Genomic DNA, 23145 nt, shown 5'->3' with positions numbered 1-23145 from the left:
AGAGTCCTGGGATCCCTAATGTCCACGCGGCCCCACAGGAGACCATGATGTGCTTCCTTACTCACCCACAGAGTCCTGGGATCCCCAAAGTCCACAGGTCCCCACAGGAGACCATGATGTGCTTCCTTACTCACCCACAGAGTCATGGGATCCCCAATGTCCACAGGGCCCCACAGGAGACCATGCTGTGCTTCCTTACTCACCCTCAGAGTCCTGGGATCCCTAATGTCCACACGCCTCCACAGGAGACCATGATGTGCTGCCTTAGCCACCACACAGTCCTGCTCTTTGGTGACTTACTATACAACCACTATATTATTTCTCCTCCCCCTCCTCCCTCTCCTCCTCCTCCTTCCCCCCTCTCCTCCTCCTCCCCCTCCCCCCTCCTTCTTCACCTCCCCCTCTTACCTCCTCCTCCCTCTCCTCCTCCTCCTTCCTCCTCCCACCTCCCCCTCCCCTTCTCCTCCCCCTCCCCCCTCTCCTCCTCCTCCTCCCCCCTCTCCTTCCCTCCTCCCTCCTTCTCCCCCTCCCCATCTTACCTCCTCCTCCTCCCCTCCCCTTTCTCCTTCCCCCTCTCCTCCTCCCCCCTGCCCTCTTCTTTTCCCCCTCCCCCTCCCCCTCTTACCGCCTCCTCCTCCCCATCTCCGTCCCCCTCCCCCTCCTGCTTCTTCTTGAGGTTTTACCCTGGAAAGAATTATTCTTGACATACAGACAGGATTTAGGGAAAGTAATAATTAGGACAGACAGACAGATACCCTCACAACCTAAAATTGAGAAAGAATCAGAACAAATAGGAAATTGAGTGATGTTACAAAGATAAAATTTTAAAAATAGATGAAAAGATGAAGGATCACATGCCCAGATGGACAAATTCCAGGCACAGAGTGGATTTTCACAGGGTGAAGTTGCGATCGACAACACTGACAGAACATTCCAGTCCTTAGGGAACACTCTTCAGTTTCATTTGGTCACACACTGGCCCCCATCCCAACTCACCCCTCCCTAGATTTCTACCCCACAGGTGAGTCCCGTCAGCTTTTGAGGGAAGGAATGTCACAGCGGCCTCCTCCCTGCACCTGCTCTCTCTCCACATCATGTCCCCCCCTCCTCGCACTGGCTCTTGTGGTCGCAGCGTATCCACTCTCAGGGCTGCAGGGCTCTGTCCTATGGACACACCACACTCCTCCGCTACTGCTCATGTGCATTTGTCTTATACGCAGATTTTGCAAACTGTGCAGCTAAGAGTATGTTCTCCATATGTTCTGGCACACGTTTGTATGTGCGTCTGTTGTGCTTATAACCAGGCGTGGAATTGCTAGGGCATTGGGTGTAGTGAGTGCTGCCAAAGATTTTCACAGTATTTGAAACAACTTACTCTCCCACTAGGAATATATGAGAGATACCATGAGTCCAAATTCGTGCTAACAATTGATTCTGTCTCTTTCATTTTTGCTCTCCTGGGATGTGTCCACCAATACCACATTGTGGCTGAATTTCAGTTTCTCCTCTGAATAAAACTGTTGGCCACTTTTCATAAATGTGTGGAACATGTAAACATCCTCAAAGGACGATGGATTCGACACGTTGTTCATGAGTGAGTGGACACTAGTAAGGTGCCAGCGTCCTTAACTATTGGGACCCTTTAGCTATTAATGGATCTGTGGGCAGAGACCTGTGGGATGAGAGAAAGTGCCTGGTCCTTGCCCCTGGCTCCTGGCACTGAGCTCCTAAACCCTGGGCACTTCCTGAGTGACAAGTGTCTTTGGGATGCTGATGAGGTGGCTCTTGGCTGAGGGGCCTGGAGGCTTCAGGTCCCAGAAAGACCAAGCTGGTCAGAGGGTTGGAACGTTCAGGCCCTAGAAGGAGGCGGAGCAGGAGGAGCCTGAACACCCATCTCTCCACACCACAGAGTCCTGGGTGCAGGGACCCTGGGCCTGCTGTACAGTGATGGCAAAAATGAGCCCAGATACTGTCAGATGGGGACGCCCAGAGAATGAAACCATAATTCCCACATGAAATAATATCTACATATCTTTATTCCAAAAGTGGCTCTGAGGGAGCGTGGGGCTTAGTGTCGTCTTTTTTAGCGTCCACCATGGCGTACCGTGGCCAGGGCCAGAAGGTGATGGTGCAGCCCATCAACCTCATCTTCAGATACTTGCAAAATAGATCTCGGATTCAGGTGTGGCTTTATGAGCAAGTGAATATGCGGATAGAAGGCTGTATCATTGGTTTTGATGAGTATATGAACCTCGTATTAGATGATGCAGAAGAGATTCATTCTAAAACAAAGTCAAGAAAACAACTAGGTCGGATCATGCTGAAAGGAGATAATATTACTCTGCTCCAAAGTGTCTCCACCTAGAAATGACTTAAATGTTAAGTGAGGAATTACTGAGAAGCAATACAGTTTGTGTTTTATGGTGTCCTTTGTTGGGAGAATATGTCTTACCCATTTATTCATATTGGCTCATTACAGTACCCTTAAGTTACTACCATGACAATAAATGATGTTAAATTGTTTTTGTTAAAAAAAATATCCACATAATATTATTTAATATCTACATAATATCTACAAAATCAAACAAACACCAAACACCCAGGAGGGGAGGGCGGAGGGCGGGGCCCAGGCCTGAGCCCAGGCTGACCTGCCCCAGGAAGCTCGCTGTCCAGGGTCCTGGAGAGGCGCTGCATTAGAACCCAGAACAAGGCCTGGGGGATGGGAGTCCCTGTGACCACAGGTCCTGGAGGGACAGGGTTCCCTGAGGGACAAGGTCAGAGGAGCAGAGAGGGACCCGGCCGAGGAGTGACCGTGTTAAAGGCCACGATGCACTGAGCACCCCCTGGGCACAGGCCCCGACCACACTCGTCTTCAAAACCTCTCCTGTCCACACCTGGGATAGCTCAGCACAGCAAACACATGAGCTCTGGAAAGTTCTTGGTGTTTATATGTATTTGCCTCAAAATGTAGGATGTTCTCCTTTAATTTACCCAACAACCCTTATGGCAAGAAATGAACAGTCACCTCCAGAACCTCATTTCAACGTAGAAGGAACAGCTTGCAGGTCAGAGCATGAGAAAGTAAAGACCGGGACGGTGAGGGCCCAGCCCGCCGCTGCTGACAGGAGAGTGTGGGGAGCAGGGCGGGGCCGCCCCCATCAGAGGTTCCTGAGTCAGGAAGTGGGAGCCTGGACACATCTTCCATCACTCAGTCCCCACAGGGCAGCTCCTCACGCTGTGGAGGACAATCATCATGAGCAGATCCAGGGCAGTGGCTGGAACTGGTGACATTCTCAAACCCACTTCATGCTCACAGTGTCCCACAGACTCCCCCCCACCCAGGCCTCCCTCTGCCCACCCCTCCCCACGGCAGGTCTCACCTTTAGAAGCCGCGAGAGACACATCAGATCAGAGCCCTGGGCGCTGTCACTGTCTGGGGGGGGACACACCAGGACGGGGTCAGAGCCCAGGGCAGGAGACAAAGGAGGAACTATGGGCCAGGAGGGGTCCCCCATGGCTCCCGTCTGCACTGTCACAGGGACTCAGGGGTCACCACTCCATACTCACTGGCAGCCTGAGCATAGCTCCCTCCTTTTCCACCTGCGGGAAGAAAACATCCCGTGAGAGACCAGGGAGGAGGCAGGGCCAGGAGGTCCTAAGGGAAGCCCTAGTCCTGGGCCCAGAGAAGGTTCCAGAACCGTGTGTACAGACCCAGGGCAGGACCAGGAAACCTGAGGGAAGTGCACGTGTGGGGACTGGACCCACCGCCCTCCTGGAGGTCTGTGCTCAGCAGGGACCTGCCCTCTGACCTGGGGCTGCAGGGAACGGGGTCCCACCACCAGCATCATCAGGTGATAATTGGCCCCTCATTTCCCACGGGCCTCACTAAGAAGTGAGTGTGAGCACAGAGCCCCAAACTGGCCATCACACGCGTGGGGATGGTGCTTCCCGTGAATGAGGCTGGACACACGTCTACCTGGGCTTGAACCCCCAGTGGGACAGACACTCAGAACCCACCCCTGCCCACCTGAGCGCCTCCTCCCCCACATCACAGCTCCAGCCACAGCTCCCAGCAGAACCAGGCCCCCAGCGATGCCCAGGATGATGGAGATTAAGGTGTGAGGAGGCGGCTCTGGGAGGAGAAGGGAAGGGAGGGTGAGGGCCCTGACCCCAGGCCTCAGCCCCGACCCCACTGAGGTCCCCAGGGCCCCCGCTGCCCTGAGAAGGGGCTCTGTGCCCACGGCCCTCCTCACCCCATCTCAGGGTCAGGGGCTCGGGCAGCCCCTCGTGCTGCACATGGCACGTGTATCTCTGCTCCTCGCCAGGGGGCACCCCCACGGCCGCCCACTTCTGGAAGGTGCCGTCCCCCGCAGGCCTGGTCTCCACCAGCTCCATGTCCTGGGTCTGGTCCTCCCCGTCACGCTGCCAGGTCAGGCTGATGTCCGCAGGGTAGAAGCCCTGCGCCCAGCACCTCAGGGTGACCTCACAGGCAGAGACGGGGTGGTGGGTCACGTGTGACTTTGGAGGGACTAAGGGGAGGGGACAAAATGCAGGAACTTTGCATCCGCCATGGGACACTCCAGCAGCGCCCATGTGACCATCCCGAGAGTGGACAGTCACCTGGGTGGGGGAGGGAGCACACAGCACACACACCAGCCTGGACAGAGGCACCTGGAAGGACCTCCTAGTCTTTAGAAAGTTCTAGAATCAGAGGACACAGCCCAGGGCAGGACGCAGGTCTGTGAGGGGAGAAAAGGGATTTGTGTTCCTGACCTGGATGGAGGCCACGTGACTCAGAAAAGCTGGGGTCAGGCCTCAGACACAGGGGGTGGGGGGCAGGGCACAAGGCCTGAGAGAGAAGGTCCCCATGGGTCCCAGAGCCCCTGCAGGGTCCATGGGAACCCCTAATGGGTTATGTCAGGTGGTCTCCCTGCACCCCAGGAGAACCTGCACCCCTACCTGTCCCTGAGAGGAGGGGGAGTCCCACTGGAACCTGACCTGGACATCCAGGGGACCCCCTCTCTGACTCCAAGGAGGGGTGTCTGACACTGACCCCCTGTCCTGTCTCCTTGTAGGAGCCCCAGCCCCGGGGAGAGGGGGGGACCCAGGGCCCCTAGTACCTGCGCGCAGCAGGGTCTCCTTCCCTTTGTCCAGGTGAATGAGGAGCCACTTCACACACCGGCCCTCCAGGTAGCTCCTGTAACTCTCTGCCGCACCCGCCGCCTCCAACTTGAGCTTTGACAGCTGAGCCGCCATGTTGGCTGCGGTCCAGGAGGTCAGGTCCTCGTTCAGGGCGAGGTAGTCGGTGCCGTCGTAGGCGTATTGTGTGTGCCTGCGCAGGAGGCGGCCTTCGGGTCCCACGTCGCAGCCATACAGCATCTGGATGGTGTGAGACCCTGACCCCGCCCCGAGGTCAGCCCCGCCTCGCCCGCCCCGCGGCGACTGAATCTAAAACTGAAAGTGAAATCGGGTCATAGTCCCCGGGGCTCCTCCCGGGTGGGGGCGGGCGGGTCCCGCCGTCTCGGGGTGACCCTCGGACCCGGACCCTCGGCTCACCGTCCTCGCTCTGGTTGTAGTAGCCGCGCAGGGTCTGCAGGTTCCCTCGGAAAGTCTGTGCGTTCTCCTTGCTGATCCGCGTGTTCCGGTCCCAGTACCCCGGCCTCTCCCGCTCCACCCACCGCTGCTGCATCCACGGCGCCCGCGGCTCCATCCTCCCACTTGCCGCGTCGCTGTCGAACCGCACAAACTGCGTGTCGTCCACGTAGCCGACGGTGATGAAGCGGGGCTCCCCGCGGCCGGGCCGGGACCAGATGGTGTAGAAATAGCTCAGGGAGTGGGGGCCTGGGGGGCGGACGGGGGGCAGGGCCGGGGCTGGACACGCGCCTTCCCGGGCCCGCGCCCCCGCCGGGTCCCCTCGCTCCTCCCCGCACAGCCGCCCCCTCCGACCCCGCACTCACCGGCCCGGCTGGGGGTCAGGACCAGCGCCCCCGAGAGCAGCAGGAGGAGGGTGGGGGGCCGCATCACCCGCATCCTCGGCGTCGGGGGGACCCTCTGAGTCCGGGCGCTTCCGCGGAGGAGTTATAACCGGGAGCCGCGGGAACGCTGATTGGCTGCTCCAGAAACCGCTCAGCCAATGGGAGTGAGGAGTGGGGCCGCGTCACGAGTATCCAGGAAGGAGGCGCCGACACAGGTTGGGAGAGGAGAAGTGAAACCAGGGCGCTGGGGAGTCCCCACCACGGAGCGGCCCCCCCAGACTCTGTCCCCCGCTGAGACCTGAGCGCAGGCCCGGGCCCTGGACTCGGTCCTGACCCCCCTCCTGCGCGGAGCGCCCGTCACACGGTCCCCGAGGCCTGGCCCCGGCGCCGTGCTGTTCAGGGACTTTCCAAGGTTCTGGGGTCACCATCTCTGTGCAGCCTCACCCAGGAGGGAGGCGCCCCAATAACCTTGTGTATGTGGTTCCGTCTGTCACAGTCACCACTCACGGAGTCACACAGAGGAAACAAGTATGAATTCACGGCGCATGCTCACTGCCTGTGAGAGGGTCACAGAGCCATGTTTTTATGAAAATCACAGCGGCCACCGGGCCCAGACCCGCAGGCGGAGGTGGGACCTGGGGCAGCGCCTCCTGGGCGCTGAGTGCGCGGCGCTTCGGCCTGAGCCGCGCTGTGTTCCGGGGTCACCGGCCTCGCCTCCGGCCGCGGGGCGTGAGCAGGAGCGGCTCTGGCTCCTGTGCGCGGGGCTCCCCCAGACCCAGGGGGGCGCGGGGCAGGCCTGCGCTTCCTCCACGGGAGACCCCCCGTGGCGCCTCCCAGGGGCTCCCCGCCCAGGAGGCTCGTCCTCCAGCCCCGACCCTGGGCCCAGCCCGGAGCTGGGTGGCCGCGGCACCCCGGGCCCTGGGGTCCGTGTGCAGACGGAGCAGCGGGAGCCGCACTCTCCAGCGCAGCCCGAGGCCCAGCGACGGTGGAGGCAGTGGGAGGAGGCGGCGGGGGGCGGGGCGAGAGGCGGGGGCGGGGCGAGAGGCGGGGGCGGGGCGAGAGGCGGGGGCGGGGCGAGAGGCGGGGGCGGGGCGGAGGCGGGGGCGGGGTGAGAGGCGGGGGTCGTGGGCGAGAGGCGGGGGCGGGGCGAGAGGCGGGGGCGGGGCGAGAGGCGGGGGGCGAGGGCAGCGTTCCGGCCGCGGAGCCGGGGACGCCAATCGCCCTGTGAGCAGCGGCCGCTCCTCCAGCTCAGGCCTCGGGGGACCCGGGAGCTCCGGGCGCTTCGCCTCGCTCGTCTCCACCGCCGCCGCCTCCGCCGCCTCCCGGGGCCACACCCGAGTCCAAGACGCTGCTCCTCCGCAGCCCGAACCCCGCGCTGCCCGCCGCGCCCCTCGAGGACCGGCTCCCCCACCCGCTCCAGCCTCCGGGAGATCCCCCGGCGCCGGGCGCACCCGCCGGAGCTGGGCCGCGTCGTCCACGGGAACTGCCGGCCCCGCAGGGCGCCCTGGCGGCCGGCTGCCGCTCCCCGACCGGCCGCTCAGGCGGAGCCGGTGTCCCTGCCCGTCGGCGGCGGGAGCAGCCGGAGGAGCAGCAGCAGCGCCGCCGCCTCCACGCCGCCCCCGGGGCCGCGAGCACACGCTCCGCTCCGGTCCCCGTCGCTCCCCGCGCCGCGCCCGCCCCGCCGCTCACCTCTGCCCGGAGGCCGCCGCCGCGGGGCTGTCCCGGGAGCGGCCCCGGGCCCCCGGGCCGTTGGATGGGTGACCCGGCGCCCCCACGGCCCCGCTGTGTGCGGGGGACCCAGGGCCTGAGGACGCCCAGCGGCCGCGCAGCCTCCTCCTGGGACCTGGGCACGAGCGGACACGGGCTGCGGACGGGCCGCCCCCCACGAGGCCCCGGCTCCGCCCGGGAAGGAGACGCGGGAGCGGGCGCAGCCCTCGGACCGCGGAGGCCGCGCCGGAGCCTCCGGAGGAGCCGGCACCCGAGACCCAGAGGCTCAGGGCCTGCGGGGTCGGCGGACGCTGCCCGGGGCTGGAGCGGCTCCTGCGCTGAGGACGCCGCCCCCCCACGTCCATGCACGGCCTCGGGGACCGGGGGCGGCGGCTCCTCAGAGACCGCTCCTGGGGGAGGTGACGCAGCTGGAGATCGCCCAGCGCCTCCGGGGGGACCGGCCCGGCTGGACGGGGTCCGGGGCGCAGCGAGATGCCAAAGGGGGGGCCCTCCACAGGCTGCGACGGCCGCGGGGAGAGCGCCGGCCGCGCGATGCGGTTCCCGAGCTGCGGGAGCCGGGCTCCCCGACCGCCGGCCCGGCCCGGCCGCGAGGGCGGAGGCGGCAGAATCCCGGGTCCCGCTGGTGCGGGCGGTGCCGCTCCTCGCCATGCGGGGCGCGCGCCGCCGGAACCGGGGTCACAGGCCCCAACGGCCGGGGAACCGCCCCCCCTTCTCAGCGGAGGGAGCCCCGGGTTCTCCCGCCGCGACCCCGTGGTGCTCCGCTCTCCGTACGGCGCCCCCCGCCCGTGCACGGGGGTCCCCTCAGCTGCCCGCGTCCCCGGCGCGGTGTGCGGCCCGGTTCTCCAGGAGAAGACGGCCTCGGGGGGTTCGCTGCCCGCACCCGCCCGCACCGGGGGACCCGCCTCGCGAGGCCGCCCTGTCGGGTCGGTCCCGGCGCTGCGAGGGCGGCTGGAAGGCACTCAGATCGCCGGGGGCGCGGGGCCCCCCTCGGACAGGCCCGGTGTGGCCTCCACCCCCGTCACCCCGGAACAAGGGACCGGGCGGGCCGGTGGGACCTCCTGCTGCTCCGCCGCGGGCGGCCGGGGGCGGGTCCCCTCCTCTGCGGGTTCGGAGGGGGCGCTGCCGAGCCGGGGGCACGGCTCCTTCTCCTGCGGATCGGCTGTTCGGTTCGCAGGTCCGGTGTCCCCACCAAAGCCCTTCGGACGGAAAAAGCGGGGCTCGTGGCCCGTGAGGACCGCGGAGGTGGGCTCTGCTTTTATCTTTCCGGTCCGGTTCCCGCGGGGTCTCCCCACGTGGTGGTCGGAGGGCGCGCCCCTGCGGAGAGGCCGGGCGTGCGGGCCGGTCCCCCCCCGGTGCTGTTTCCAAAGGGAGCCCCCGCCGCCGGTCCGAACGCCGCACAGGCACAGCCCTGGGAAGTCGGTATTTCCTCAACTGACGACACGGACACATTTCATGGCTTAAGTGTCATTTTTGAATATGGTATGTCTTTTTTATCATCGTGAAGGATAGGTTTTTTTAAAATATATTTTATTGATTTTTCACAGAGAGGAAGGGAGAGGGATAGAGAGCTAGAAACATCGATGAGAGAGAGACATCGACCAGCTGCCTCCTGCACACCTCCTACTGGGGATGTGCCCGCAACCAAGGTACATGCCCTTGACCGGAATCGAATCCGAGACCTTTCAGTCCGCAGACTGATGCTCTATCCACTGAGCCAAACCGGTTTCGGCATGAAGGATATGTTTATTGATTTTTAAAAAAGTTTTTTTAGAGAGAGACAGGAATGGGGGAGAGAGAAACATGGATTGGTTGCCTCCCTTATGCACCGTAGGAGGGGATGGAACCTCAAAGTTCAGTGCACTGTTTGTAATGGTGGGATCAGGTGGGGAGGACATTTTAGACGCTCTTTTAGCAGCGGAGAGGCTAAGAAACTTACCGGTAACGAGGCTGCTATGATTCCTGTGTTGAAAATTCATTTGAAACCTAATTCCATTTAGGAGGCCAAAGCTGAAATTTGTAATAGGTGCCCTTTTAATGGGGTTAAAATACAAAAAAATTAGCCTTAATTTCAAGGCTTTTGTAAGTGATTGTTATTCTTTTGACCCATATTTGTGCCTTTTCATTTTAATGCCATACTTCTTTATATATAAACTTTTTGAAAAGATTTTACATCACCAAATTTGACTAATAGTTTCTCTTTCAGTGGCATTAGCAACGGTAACTGTCATTCTATAATTTTAATTGTCTTCTGATTTTCTTTAAACCACACTAAGTTGTTTATTTTTAACCACAAGAAAGAAATCTTGGCATGACCAATGTGCACGTTTCTATCCTAAAGCGTTTTCTCCTCATTAGAAATGTGGTTTTTCTATAAATTCCCTCTGAATTTATAGTGTGACGCCAAATAAAGTTTTCTCAGGAATTTATTAGATTGAACCATTTGAAATGACAGATAGTTACTAACCCTTTTAACTTATGGTTCATCCTAATAGAGAACTCCCTTACCCTCTAAGCCAAATACTTAGAGGACTTTGGAATATATATTTTTAAAACAACTTTCTAAGTTCAGCAATCATATTAAAACTTATGTTTATAGTCTTTTTACCTTACAGGATTATTTGTAATAATGCTTCATATTATATGTTAAATGTAAAGACCTGTGAATTCCATGGTTGGTTGACTTTTGTAGTTTCTTGAATAGAAAAAATAATCACTGTTAAATTCTAGCACATCAGTATGATACTAAATGTCAATGCTGCATCATGATATTAGTGTCATGAAGTAAAATGACGTTTTATATCTGGAACTTCAGCAAGCCAATACTCTGCTGTTAAACAGAGAATTGAATGTTAAGAAAGCTTGGGAATTAATCAGAAAGTGGGAAATACATGCAAATGATTTCTTTGTAACAATGAAGCCTTATTGCTGAAGCTATACTGGGCTCCAGCTCTGTCAGACGGAGCATCCATTATTTTCAGCCTGCAGATTGGAAAGATTACAGGTTCTTCCCACCCTTTGGCCACAGTTCTTCCAAAGTGAGAAGCAACTTGGCTTCTGAGGTCTATGCCTCAGTAAGAAAGGAACTTCTCCAATAGTTCCAAAAGGGATTTTTTAAAAAATATATATTTTACTGATTTTTTTTTACAGAGAGGAAGGGAGAGGAATAGAGAAATCAGAAACATCGATGAGAGAGAAACATCGATCAGCTGCCTCCTGCACACCTCCCACTGAGGATGTGCCCGCAACCAAGGTACATGCCCTTGACCGGAATTGAACCTGGGACCCCTCAGTCCGCAGGCCGATGCTCTATCCACTGAGCCAAACCGGTTAGGGCCAAGAGGGAATTTTTGGTTTCCTGATTGTTCCAAATGCTCCCCACCTGACAAATCCTAAATGAAGTCTATTTAGGGGGAGTCACACCATCATAACTTTATCCTGCGGGCAGTCAGGGGCTCCTCTTCCCTTTGGGGTTCCGGCCCCCACACCTGGTTTCCTTCACCCCCAGGGAGTCTGCGCGGGGGAGGAGGGGGAGCTGGGGCCCGTGGCCATGACCCCCCCGTGGGTGTGGGGCCTCTGACCCCCTCTCCCCTCTGCCTCCTGCGGCCCCTCGCCTGCAGGGCAGCCTGAGTGTGCGGAGCCCCGTTAGCGGAGGGGGGCTCCCCCGGAGCTCCTGGGCCCTTAAAGCTGCACCTGAGCCGCCGCCCTGTTGGGAGGCTCCTGTGCGGACGCCCCGCGGGAGGGACGCGGCTCCTGCGCCCGCACCTTTGGGCGCCACCAGGGGGCAGCAAACCGCACGTTCACCCCCAAGGCCCCGCCCCCAGGGCCCCGCCTCCGGGCTGTAAAGTGGGGTGTGTTTGTTTTCTCTGTAATGTGGGTGTTTGTCCCCACAACTGAAATGCCCTCCTCCTGGGTGTGCGCATCCGGGGACGGACTCCACACGCGCCCATTTCGCAGAATCCCCCGCGCTCCGGGCTGTGAGGAGGCCCTGGCCTCTCCCTCTGTCCTCAGGACAGTTGTAAGTGCGGCTGCTTTTCCACTGAAACCTGTGCTCAGCCTGATGCACCCCCTCTCTCAGAAAGAGGGGTGCCCCCAGGAGCCAGAGCTGACGGCCTTGCTGAGGGGCCGGGGGCGGGTGCCCACGGGGACGGGCAGAGGGGGAGGGGGGAGGCAGGGGTGTCTCCAGCTGCGTCCCCCCAACAGGCCTCCCGCTGGGAGGCTGGAGCGAGGGCAGCGCCCGGCCCGTGGGGACCTGCTGAGGGGGTGACTGTGTGAGAGACACCCCGTCCCCATGGGGGGTCCTGCTCTCACTCACTGACCGCAGGCCCGTCCCCTGCGCGTCCGTGGAGACGGCACCGCGCACGCAGCTTCCCGCACCCCCGCCTCTGGGGACGCGGCGCCCGGGACGCGAGGAGGCCCCGCGGGGCGCAGGGCGACCCAGGAAGCCTTCCCGGAGGGGGCGGCGGAGGGCCCAGCCCAGGACTCACCCACAGAGGTGCTGGGAGACGCAGCCTCCTTTGTGGGTCCCCGGCCGCCCGACCGTCCCTCCTGGGACCCGCCAGTCCCTCCCCCCGCGGCCGGGTCATGGCCCACAGTCCCTCCTCGGCTCCTCGGCCACGGCCTGTCGGGGAGGGGGGTCCCCGCGCGGAGGTCAGCGCTGGGGAGCCGGGGCCGCGGGGCGGGCAGGGCGGGAGGGGGAGTCGGGGATCAGGGCGTGGCACCGCCTTCTCCCCTCCCCCTGCAGATGTCGATGCCCCGGGACGCGCAGACCCCCAGACCCGACGCCCAGCGAGCAGCGGGGGCGGCCAGGGCGGGAGCCCTTCTGGAGATGCGGACCGGGCGCCGCGGGTGGAGCTGGGACTGCGCCCGCCCCGCCGGCGGCTGAGGTTGGGCCGGTGCCCCCCGCACCCGCGAGCGCCCCGACGCCAGCGCTGCGGCTCCTGCCCCTCGGCCCAGCCCAGCGACACCGGGGCGGCCCCTGGCGGCGAGGAGCCTGAGTGGGGGTGGGGGTGCAGGTCGGAGTTGATGGCGGGGCTGAGGGGTCGCCAGGGGCTCCCGGGGCGGGGGCGGGGGCGGCTTGGACCCAGGTTCTGCTGCCCCTTCCTGGGCCCCGGGCCGCAGGCGCTCAGGAGGCAGCCCCGTCCCGTCCCCGCCCCCGGCGTCTGCAGCGGCCGGTCCTCGGGTTGGCGGTGCCCCCGCGGGAGGAGGGACGGCGAGGAGAGAGCGGTGTGGCCGCAGCCCCTGCTCTGTCCTGTGTTTATTGGCGCTGAAGGCGTGAGCACACCCCACATGCAGGTAAGTGACACTCACATGCAATGATACACACACACTCACACACATACACAAACACACTCACACACATATACGCACACAGACATTAACTTATATGTATGTATATATATATATATATATATATATATATATATAGAGAGAGAGAGAGAGAGAGAGAGAGAGAGAGAGAGAGAGAGAGAAAGAAAGAGGTTAATTCTCACTGGAGGATATTTTCCCAGTGATTTTTCTCTCTTTTAGAGAGAGCACAAGGGAGGGAGGAGGAGAGGGAGAGAGGGAGGCAGCACCCATGTGTGAGAGACACACCCATTGGTTGACCTGTAGTCACAGGGACTCCCATCCCCCAGGCCTTGTCCCGGGTCCTAATGCCGCGCATCTCCTGGACCCTGGACAGCGAGCTTCCTGGGGCAGGTCAACCTGGGCTCAGGCCTGGGTCCCATTCTCCATCCTCCTCTCCTGGGTGTTCATTTCTTTGCTCTGGTGGACACTATGCCTGTTACTGTTTTCATGTGTGAGTTGTGGTCTCATTCTCTGAGTGTCTCCATCTGACAGGAACAGGGTCCATGTTACCCGTCAGTGTCCCGCAGGCCCAGGGTCCCTGCACACAGGACTCCGTGGTGTGGAGAGATGGGTGTTCAGGCTCCTCCTGCTCTGCCTCCTTCTAGGGCCTGAACGTTCCAACCCTCTGATCAGCTTGGTCTTCCTGGGGACCGTCCCCCACCCCGATGCTCTCCAGGCCCCTCAACCAAGAGCCACCTCATCAGCCTCCCAAAGACACTTGTCACTCAGGAGATGCCCAGGGTTTTAGGGGCTCAGTGCCAGAAGCCAGGGGCAAAGACCAGACACTTTCTCTCATCCCACAGGTCTCAGCCCACAGATCCATTAATAGCCAAAGTGCCCCAGTAGTTAAGGATGCTGGCACCTTACTAGAGTCCCACTCACTCATGAACAAGAGTCCAGTCCATCCTCCTGTTGAGGATGGTTACATGGACCATACACTTAGGAAAATTGCCCAACAGTTTTAGTCAGAGGGGAAACTCAAGTTCAGCCACAATGTGATATTGGTGCCCACCTCCCAGGAGAGCAAAAATGAAAGACTGAGACGAAGTCAATTGTTAGCAAGGATTTGGACTCATTGTATTTCTCATATATTCCTGGTGGGAGAGGAAGTCGTTTCAAATAACGTACTTTGAAAATGCGTTGGCAGCACTCAATACATCCAGCATTTGGCAGTACTCACCACACCCAATGCCCCAGCAATTCCACTCCTGGTTATATCCCCAATAGACACACATACATATGTGTGCAAAACATATGAAGAATTTGTTCATTGCTGCACAATTTGCAAAATCTACGTATAAGACAAATGCGCATGAGCAGTAGAGGAGGAATGTGGTGTGTTCATAGGACAGAACCCTGCAGCCCTGAGAGTGGATACGTTAGAACCACAAGAGCCACTGGGACGAGGGGGGACAGGATGTGGAGAGAGAGCAGGTGCAGGGAGGCGGCCACTGTTACATTCCGTTCTCCCTAAAGCTGATGGAACTCATCTGTGGGATAGAAATCTAGGGAGGGGTGAGTTGGGATGGGGCCAGTGTGTGACCAAATAACACTGAAGAGGGTCCGCTGAGGACTGGAATGTTCTGTGAGTGTTGTTGATCCCACCGTCACCCTGTGCAATTTCACTGTATACATGGGATTTGTCCACGTCTCTCTGCGCATGTGATCCTTCAACTTTTCATCTATTATTAAATTTTTATCTTTGTTATTTCACCCAATTTCCGATTTGTTCTTGTTCTTTCTCACTTTTAGATTCTGAGGGTATCTCTCTGTCTGTCCTAATTATTACTTTCCCTGAATCCTGTCTGTATGTCAAGAATAATTCTTTCCAGGGTAAAACCTCAAAAAAAAGAAGCAGAAGCAGAAGTGGAGGAAGAAGAGGAAGAGGAGGAAGAAGAAGAACAAGAAGAAAGGGGAAGAGAGTGCGGAGGGGGAGGAGAGCTAGTGGTTATACAGTGAGTCACCAAAGAGCAGGACTCTGGGTGGCTAAGGCAGCACATCATGGTCTCCTGTGGGGCCCTGTGGACATTAGGGATCCCAGGACTCTGTGGGTGAGTAAGGCAGCACATCATGGTCTCCTGTGGGGCCCTGTGGACATTGGGGATCCCAGGACTCTGTGTGTGAGTAAGGAAGCACATCATGGTCTCCTGTGGGGCCGCGTGGACATTAGGGATCCCAGGACTCTGTGGGTGAGTAAGGAAGCACAGCATGGTCTCCTGTGGGGCCGCGTGGACATTAGGGATCCCAGGACTCTGTGGGTGAGTAAGGCAGCACATCATGGTCTCCTGTGGGGCCGCGTGGACATTAGGGATCCCAAGACTCTGTGGGTGAGTAAGGCAGCACATCATGGTCTCCTGTGGGGCCCTGTGGACATTAGGGATCCCAGGACTCTGTGGGTGAGTAAGGAAGCACATCATGGTCTCCTCTGGGGCCGTGTGGACATTAGGGATCCCAGGACTCTGAGCAGCGTTAGCACAGCTCACAGGGGACAGGCTCCAGGCTGAACATCCCTGACTGTACAATGAATGGAGGGGGGGAATGGGGTGTGATTGTACAATGAATGGAGGGGGGAATGGGGTGTGACTGAACAATGAATGGAGGGGGGAATGGGGTGTGACTGTACAATGAATGGAGGCGGGAATGGGGTGTGACTGTACAATGAATGGAGGGGGGAATGGGGTGTGACTGTACAATGAATGGAGGGGGGAATGGGGTGTGACTGTACAATGAATGGAGGGGGGAATGGGGTGTGACTGTACAATGAATGGAGGGGGAATGGGGTGTGACTGTACAATGAATGGAGGGGGAATGGGGTGTGACTGTACAATGAATGGAGGGGGAATGGGGTGTGACTGTACAATGAATGGAGGGGGGGAATGTGACGCCGCCGTGGGTTTCCGTTCACCCCGGAGAACAGCTGTGACTCGGTGCTCAGACCGTCCACAGGGAGCACAGGCCCCTGTTCCTGCCCGTCGTCCAGCTGCTGGTGAGGCCATGAGGACAGCCTTCAGGAAGGAAGGTCGATGGACCAGACGTGGGAGAGGGTATCACAGGCTTGGGGTTGGCTTCCTACAAACCGGGTTGGGGCGCAGGGATCCATGGGGTTGGTTTCCCACAAAATGGGATCCGTGTCAGAGCGCCCTCTGCTGGTCAGGACAGGGAGGCGTGGCCAGCTTACTCAGTGACTCCCCTCAGGCCCACCTCAGGAGTGCTGGGAACTCCCCTTCCCCGGGGTTCCCTCTCTAGCTGACACATTAAAGGCCAAATTAGCAATAATCGCCGCAGGGGCGGGTAGAGATGTGGGGGGATAAAGTCGCTCCTCTTTGGAGACGTCCCAGACTCTCCCCACAGACAGTGTCACCTGAGCCTCCGGTGACATGATAATGCTTCTCTGTGGGAGGAGAAGGTCCAGGAGCCCTGTCCCTGTAACTATGGACTCAGGGCCCCGGCTCGTCCTCGATGACACATCCCTGCCCAGAGCTCAGGAGCAAAGACCAGCCCCGTGAGGTCTTCCTCGCGTCCAACCTCAGGGCAGAGACCAGGACAGGAGGGTGGTCCAGGAGGGGACATGGAACTGGGGTGGGTCGTCCCATGGGCAGGACAGGCGCTGCCCCTCCTGTATCTGAGCTGCTTCTGCTCACTCTGCTGGGCGGGGAGGGGATTGGGGGGAGGGTATGTGCTGGGGAGTGTCCCAGGGTGGGGTTCCCACCAATGCTGGGCTTCCCGCACCTCTCTGTGTCCTAGAGTCCCCGACAATGAGGGACCCAACACGGGGCTCCCTTTGGGATCTCAGCCAAGGGTAGGACGGCCAGGGCCACTGAGCTGCTCACCGTGTGCAGAGGGTCTGCTTCTCTTCTCAGACCTGACCGAGCCGGAGGCTGGGGTGTGAAAACCATTGTAAAACTGATGACATTGGTGTGTAGAATGTGGGTGATAACTTTAACATTCTGACATAAAATAAGGTTTCTACACACACACACACACACACACACACACACACAGACTCACAGACACATATTCACTCAGAATCCTAGTCTGTGGTACAATAACATGATATAAAGACCACCTAACACTATATGTTTCATTGATTTGTAAGGAGAGCGGGAAGGAGAGGGAGAGAAAGATAGAAACGTTGATGAGAAACATCTGCTGCCTCCATAACGCACCCCACTGGGAACTGAGCTGCTACCCAGGCATGAGCCCGACTGGGAACGGAACTGGCCATCCCTTGGTGCATGGGGGGATGCCCAACCACTGAGCCACGCTGGCCGGTGATATCAGGACCTTGTGTGTTTCCTCCTGAAACCCTGCCTTGGGCTGCATTGTCTCTGTCTCCCTGGGCGGTGGGGGCTCTTTCCTCTCTGTGCGCTCTCTGTGGTGGGAGTGAGAGTTGCTCTGTGCACGTGAGGCAGCAAAGGGAGAGAGAAATTGCTGGAGAGATCATCTCTATTTGTCAAATAGTTTGACGGGTGCAACATGCCGGCTCTGTCCTTCCCATCTGACATTTTAATGTTTTATCCCCTCATCCCAGGTTGCCACAGACAATCCAACATGGAAGCCAGTCCCATCTCCCGTCACCGTGGCTTCTGCTCCTCCTATGAACTCTGTGTGAGAGCTCCCATGTCCCAGCCATGTGAGCACAGTGAGCATGGAGAGCACACGGTGGGCGCACCCCCTTGACCTCTGTTCTGCATGAATGTCCCCGTTCCTCTCTCCCAGGAGGAGGCAGAGGCGCAGGGTGGGAAGCAACATCCCCAGGGGCACTGAGCTCACTCCTGAGGGACCGTGACACCAGGTCGGAGCGGTGGGGTCCAGAGGCCGGAGCTCCCACCCCCTGCCCTGGGACCTCCCCACAGTCCTGTCACCATCCCGTGTCACAGATGAGGGAACGGGGTCCTGAGAACTCAATGCGGGGGGTCCCGGTGTCCTGAGCCAGCGAGTGGGGAGGTGAGAAGAGGAGCGGATCTGGAGGTGCAGGAGCTGAGGGGTATGGGGCTCACTGGCCCCTCCCGTGCGGCCTGCACAGCAGTTTCATAAGCTGCACCCACTGCTCCTGAAGGGAAAGGGCTTTGGTGACTCTGGGATTTTAAAAAACTGGAGTCTCCCTGCTTGTCCTCGGTGATGGCGTCAGGGGTCTCTAGGGGCATGAAGACGGGGCCTCTGATTGACGTCACTCCCTGAGCCCGCCCATGGCCCCTGTGGGCTGTGCCTGAGGGACCCTCGCTGTTCACTCACAGAAGCTGCCACAGCTTTGATGGCCGCCTCCCTGCTCTGGGGGAACTGGAGCTCAGAGCCCCAGCCTGATGCTCCTTTAGGGGGAAGTGGGCGGAGAGCTCCCCCTGCAGGAGGAGGGCAGCCCGGTCCCAGGCCCAGGCCGGGCGCTCAGGTCTCAGCCCAGGGAGGAGTCTGGAGCAGAGCCGCTCAGGGTTGGGGCTCCCCTTCTCCCCGGGGTTCCCTCTCCATCTCACATCCCTGCTAAGTCCTCCTTCCCGGATACGCATGACGCAGCCGCACTGCTCACTCCCATTGGCTGTCTGCTTCCAGGTTAGACCATCTCCAGGAGCCCCTGGGATCAGACGGTCCCGGGACACCGAGGATGCGGGTCCTGAGGCCCCCCACCCTCCTCCTGCTGCTCTCGGGGGCGCTGGTCCTGACCCCCAGCCGGGCCGGTGAGTGCGGGGTCGGAGGGGGCGGCTGTGCGGGGAGGAGCGAGGGGACCCGGCGGGGACACGGGCCCGGGAAGGCGCGTGTCCAGCCCCGGCCCTGCCCCCCATCCGCCCCCCAGGCCCCCACTCCATGAGGTATTTCAGCACCGCCGTGTCCCGGCCCGGCCGCGGGGAGCCCCGGTACCTCTCCGTCGGCTACGTGGACGACACGCAGTTCGTGCGGTTCGACAGCGACGCGGCGAGTGGGAGGGCTGAGCCGCGGGCGCCGTGGATGCAGCAGCCGTGGGTGGAGCGGGAGCACCCGGAGTATTGGGACCTGGAGACGCAGAGGGCCAAGAGAGAAACACAGCGTTTCCGAGTGAAACTGCAGACCCTGCTGGGCTACTACAACCAGAGCGAGGACGGTGAGCCGCCGCCGGGCCGTCACGACCCCCCTCCCCACGGAGGGGCCGGGGTCGCCCCGAGGGGTCGGGGTCCTAGCGTCACCCCGATGAGGCGGGACCCGCCCGACCCCCACCCGGGAGGAGCCCGCGGGATCTGTGACCCGATTTCACTTTCAGTTTATTTATTTATTTTTTCAAATATATTTTATTGATTTTTTACAGAGAGGAAGAGAGAGGGATAGAGAGTTAGAAACATCAATGAGAGAGAAACATCGATCAGCTGCCTCTTGCACAACCCCTACTGGGGATGTGCCCGCAATCAAGGTACATGCCCTTGACCGGAATCGAACCTGGGACCTTTCAGTCCGCAGGCCGACGCTCTATCCACTGAGCCAAACCGGTTTCGATTCAGTCCCCGCGGGGCGGGAGGGTCGGGGCTGAACTTGGTGAGGGCTGACCTCGGGGCGGGGTCAGGGTCTCACATCTTCCAGAGGATTAGAGGCTGTGATGTGGGACCCGACGGACGCCTCCTCCGCGCATACCACCAATATGCCTACGACGGCAGCGACTACATCGCCATGAACGAGGACCTGACCTCCTGGAACGCGGCTGATGCAGCGGCTGAGATCACAAAGCGCAAGTGGGAGGCGTCCGGTGCGTTAGAGAGAAAGAGGAGCTACCTGGAGGGGGAGTGTGTGAAGTGGCTGCTCATTCACCTGGACAAAGGGAAGGAGACCCTGCAGCGCGCAGGTACCAGGGGCCTGGGGCCGACCCCGTTCTCCCAATGGCTGGGGCTCCTACAAGGAGACAGGATAGGGGGTCAGTGTCAGACACCCCTCCTTTGGGTCAGGGATGGGGTCCCCTGGATGTCCAGGTCAGGTACCAGTGGGACTCCCCCTCCTCTCAGGGACAGGTAGGGGTGCAGGCTCGCCTGGGGTGCAGGGAGACCCCCCTGAAATAATCAGCGGTTCCCACCGACCCTGCAGGGGCTCTGGGACCCACGGGGACCTTCTCTCTCAGGCCTTGTGCACTGCCCACACCCCCTGTGTCTGAGGCCTGACCCCAGCTTTTCTGAGTCACATGGCCTCCACCCAGGTGAGGACCACAAATCCCTTTTCTCCCTCAGAGACCTGCCTCCTGCCCTGGGCTGTGTCTCTCTGAGTCTGGAACTTTCTAAAGACTAGGAGGTCCTTCCAGGTGCCTCTGTCCAGGCTGGTGTGTGTGCTGTGTGCTCCCTCCCCCACCCAGGTGTCTGTCCACTCTCAGGATGGTCACATGGGCGCTGCTGGAGTGTCGCATGGCGGATGCAAAGTTCCTGCATTTTCTCCCCTCCCCTCAGACCCTCCAAAGGCACACGTGACCCACCACCCCGTGTCTGCCCATGAGGTCACCCTGAGGTGCTGGGCGCAGGGCTTCTACCCTGCGGACATCAGCCTGACCTGGCAGCGTGACGGGGAGGACCAGACCCAGGACATGGAGCTGGTGGAGACCAGGCCTGCGGGGGACGGCACCTTCCAGAAGTGGGCGGCCGTGGGGGTGCCCCCTGGAGAGGAGCAGAGATACACGTGCCATGTGCAGCACGAGGGGCTGCCCGAGCCCCTGACCCTGAGATGGGGTGAGGAGGGCCGTGGGCACAGAGCCTCTTCTCAGGGCAGCGGGGGCCCTGGGGGACCTCAGTGGGGTCGGGGCTGAGGCCTGGGGTCAGGGCCCTCACCCTCCCTTCCCTTCTCCTCCCAGAGCCGCCTCCTCAGACCTTCATCTTCATCATCCTGGGCATCGCTGGGGGCCTGGTTCTGCTGGGAGCTGTGGCTGGAGCTGTGATGTGGGGGAGGAGGCGCTCAGGTGGGCAGGGCTGGGGTCTGAGTGTCTGTCCCACTGGGGGTTCAAGCCCAGGTAGATGTGTGTCCCGCCTCATTCACGGGAAACACCGTCCCCATGCGTGTGATGGCCAGTGTGGGGCTCTGTGCTCACACTTACTCTGTAGTGAGGCCCGTGGGAAATGAGGGAACCACTTACCACCTGATGATGCTGGTGGTGGGGACACCGTTCCCAGCAGCCCCAGGTCAGAGGGCAGGTCCCTGCTGAGCACAGACCTCCAGGAGGGCGGTGGGTCCAGTCCCCACACGTGCACTTCCCTCAGGTTTCCTGGTCCTGCCCTGGGTCTGTACACAGGGTTCTGGAAACTTCTCTGGGCCCAGGACTAGGGCTTCCCTTAGGACCTCCTGGCCCTGCCTCCTCCCTGGTCTCTCACGGGATGTTTCCTTCCCGCAGGTGGAAAAGGAGGGAGCTACGCTCAGGCTGCCAGTGAGTATGGAGGGGTGACCCCTGAGTCCCTGTGACAGTGCAGAAGGGAGCCCATGGTGACCCCTCCCCCCCATAGTTCCTCCTTAATCTCCTGACCCTTTCCTGGTGTGTCTCCCCCCCCCCCCCCAGGCAGTGACAGCGCCCAGGGCTCTGATGTGTCTCTCTCGGCTTCTAAAGGTGAGACCTGCCGTGGGGAGGGGTGGGCAGAGGGAGGCCTGGGTGGGGGGGAGTCTGTGGGACACTGTGAGCATGAAGTGGGTTTGAGAATGTCACCAGTTCCAGCCACTGCCCTGGATCTGCTCATGATGATTGTCCTCCACAGCGTGAGGAGCTGCCCTGTGGGGACTGAGTGATGGAAGATGTGTCCACGCTCCCACTTCCTGACTCAGGAACCTCTGATGGGGGGCTGGCCCCTCCCTGCTCCCCACACTTTCTGGTCCCGCAGAGGCGGGCTGGGCCCTCACTATCGCTGTCTTTACTTCCTCATGCTCTGAGCTGCAAGCTGTTCCTTCCGCATTAAAATGTGGTTCTGGGGGTGACTTTGTTCATTTTTGCCATGAAGGCTTGGTGGGAAAATTAAAGGAGAAAACTCTAAATTTTGAGGGGAAATACATATAAACACCAAGAACTTTCCAGAGCTCATGTGTTTGCTGTGCTGAGCTGTTCCAGGTGTGGACAGGAGAAGTGATGAGGACAGAGTGTGGTCGTGGCCTTTGCCCAGGGGGTGCTGAGTGCATCGTGGGCTTTGACGTGGTCACTCCTCGGCCGGGTCACCTCTCTGCTCCTCTGACCTGTCCCTCAGGGGAACCCTGTCCCACCAGGACCTGTGGTCACAGGGACTCCCATCCCCCAGGCCTTGTCCCGGGTCCTCATGCAGCGCCTCTCCCGGACCCTGGACAGCGAGCTTCCTGGGGCAGGTCAGCCTGGGCTCAGGCCAGGATGGGCCCAGCACCCATCTTCTGGGTGTTCCTTATTTCTTTGCTCTTGTGGACATAATGCCTGTTATTGTGTTTGTGTAGGAGTTGTGGTCTCATTCTCTGGGTGTCCCCATCTGACAGCAACAGGGTCCATGTTACCCGTCAGTGTCCCGCAGGCCCAGGGTCCCTGCACACAGGACCCTGTGGTGTGGAGAGATGGGTGTTCAGGCTCCTCCTGCTCCGCCTCCTTCTAGGGCCTGAACGTTCCAGCCCTCTGATCAGCTTGGTCTTCCTGGGGACCATCCCCCACCCTGAAGCTCTGCAGGCCCCTCAGCCAAGAGCCACCTCATCAGCCTCCCAAAGACACTTGTCACTCAGGAGGTGCCCAGGGTTTAGGAGCTCAGTGCCAGGAGCCAGGGGCAAAGACCAGACACTTTCTCTCATCCCACAGGTCTCTGCCCACAGATCCATTAATTGCCAAAGTGTCCCACTAGTTAAGGATGCTGGCACCTTACTAGAGTCCCACTCAGTCATGAACAAGAGTCCAGTCCATCCTCCTGTTGAGGATGGTTACATGGCCCACACATTTATGGAAATTGCCCAACAAGTTAGTCAGAGGGGAAACTCAAGTTCAGCCACAATGTGATATTGGTGCCCACCTCCCAGGAGAGCAAAAATGAAAGAGTGAGACAAAGTCAATTGTTAGTACGAAGTTGGACTCATTGTATCTCTCATATATTCCTGGTAGGAGAGGAAGTCGTTTCTAATACTTTGAAAATGCGTTGGCAGCAGTCGATACATAAAGCATTTGGCAGTACTCACCACA

At 59.8% G+C, this 23145-nt stretch overlaps 2 protein-coding genes across 30 annotated transcripts in view; one reads left to right on the top strand and one right to left on the bottom strand.

The window, feature by feature from the left end:
- Positions 1–2075: 2075 nt before the first annotated feature.
- On the bottom strand, positions 2076–6548 carry LOC307116679 (BOLA class I histocompatibility antigen, alpha chain BL3-7-like). The gene is made up of 8 exons (XM_079800844.1): positions 5958–6548; positions 5557–5841; positions 5121–5396; positions 4254–4529; positions 4028–4132; positions 3568–3600; positions 3381–3433; positions 2076–2282 (listed from the first exon to the last, which is right to left on the bottom strand). Exons 1-8 carry the CDS (start codon positions 6028–6030, stop codon positions 2226–2228), a joined length of 1158 nt encoding a protein of 385 aa, XP_079656970.1. The 5' UTR covers positions 6031–6548; the 3' UTR covers positions 2076–2225.
- Positions 6549–15153: 8605 nt separating this feature from the next.
- Positions 15154–23145, top strand: part of LOC307116212 (saoe class I histocompatibility antigen, A alpha chain-like) — a 59437-nt gene continuing 51445 nt past the window's right edge. For 12 of the 29 annotated variants that reach the window (XR_013815180.1, XR_013815182.1, XR_013815183.1 and 9 more), the window contains exons 1-6: positions 16942–17691; positions 17769–17844; positions 18594–18718; positions 18835–19119; positions 19573–19848; positions 20438–20713. Coding sequence is in view for 15 of the 29 variants with exons in the window: in XM_079799929.1 (XP_079656055.1) it covers positions 17526–17691; positions 17769–17844; positions 18594–18718; positions 18835–19119; positions 19573–19848; positions 20438–20713 (1204 nt within the window). In the remaining 14 variants the exon portion in view is untranslated. Of the gene's footprint in view, positions 15446–15969; positions 16094–16931; positions 17712–17768; positions 17845–17972; positions 17997–18593; positions 18719–18834; positions 19120–19572; positions 19849–20437; positions 20714–20835; positions 20941–21369; positions 21403–21531; positions 21580–21724; positions 21909–23145 lie in introns of those variants that run through there. The other 17 variants (XR_013815194.1, XM_079799928.1, XM_079799933.1 and 14 more) reach the window with 13 other exon arrangements.

The sequence above is a fragment of the Cnephaeus nilssonii genome, assembly GCF_951640355.1.
Source record: "Cnephaeus nilssonii genome assembly, chromosome: 20".
Lineage (NCBI taxonomy): Eukaryota > Metazoa > Chordata > Mammalia > Chiroptera > Vespertilionidae > Cnephaeus > Cnephaeus nilssonii.
This window is presented reverse-complemented; position numbering and strand designations above follow the sequence as displayed.

Coding starts and splice junctions, on each gene's coding strand:
- LOC307116679 (XM_079800844.1), bottom strand. CDS start 6,030: ATGCGGGTGATGCGGCCCCCCACCCTCCTCCTGCTGCTCTCGGGGGCG. Junction 4,133..4,253: donor GCCCCTGACCCTGAGATGGG/GTGAGGAGGGCC, acceptor TTCTCCTCCCAG/AGCCGCCTCCTCACACCTTA. Junction 3,434..3,567: donor GAGCTATGCTCAGGCTGCCA/GTGAGTATGGAG, acceptor GTCCCCCCCCAG/ACAGTGACAGCGCCCAGGGC.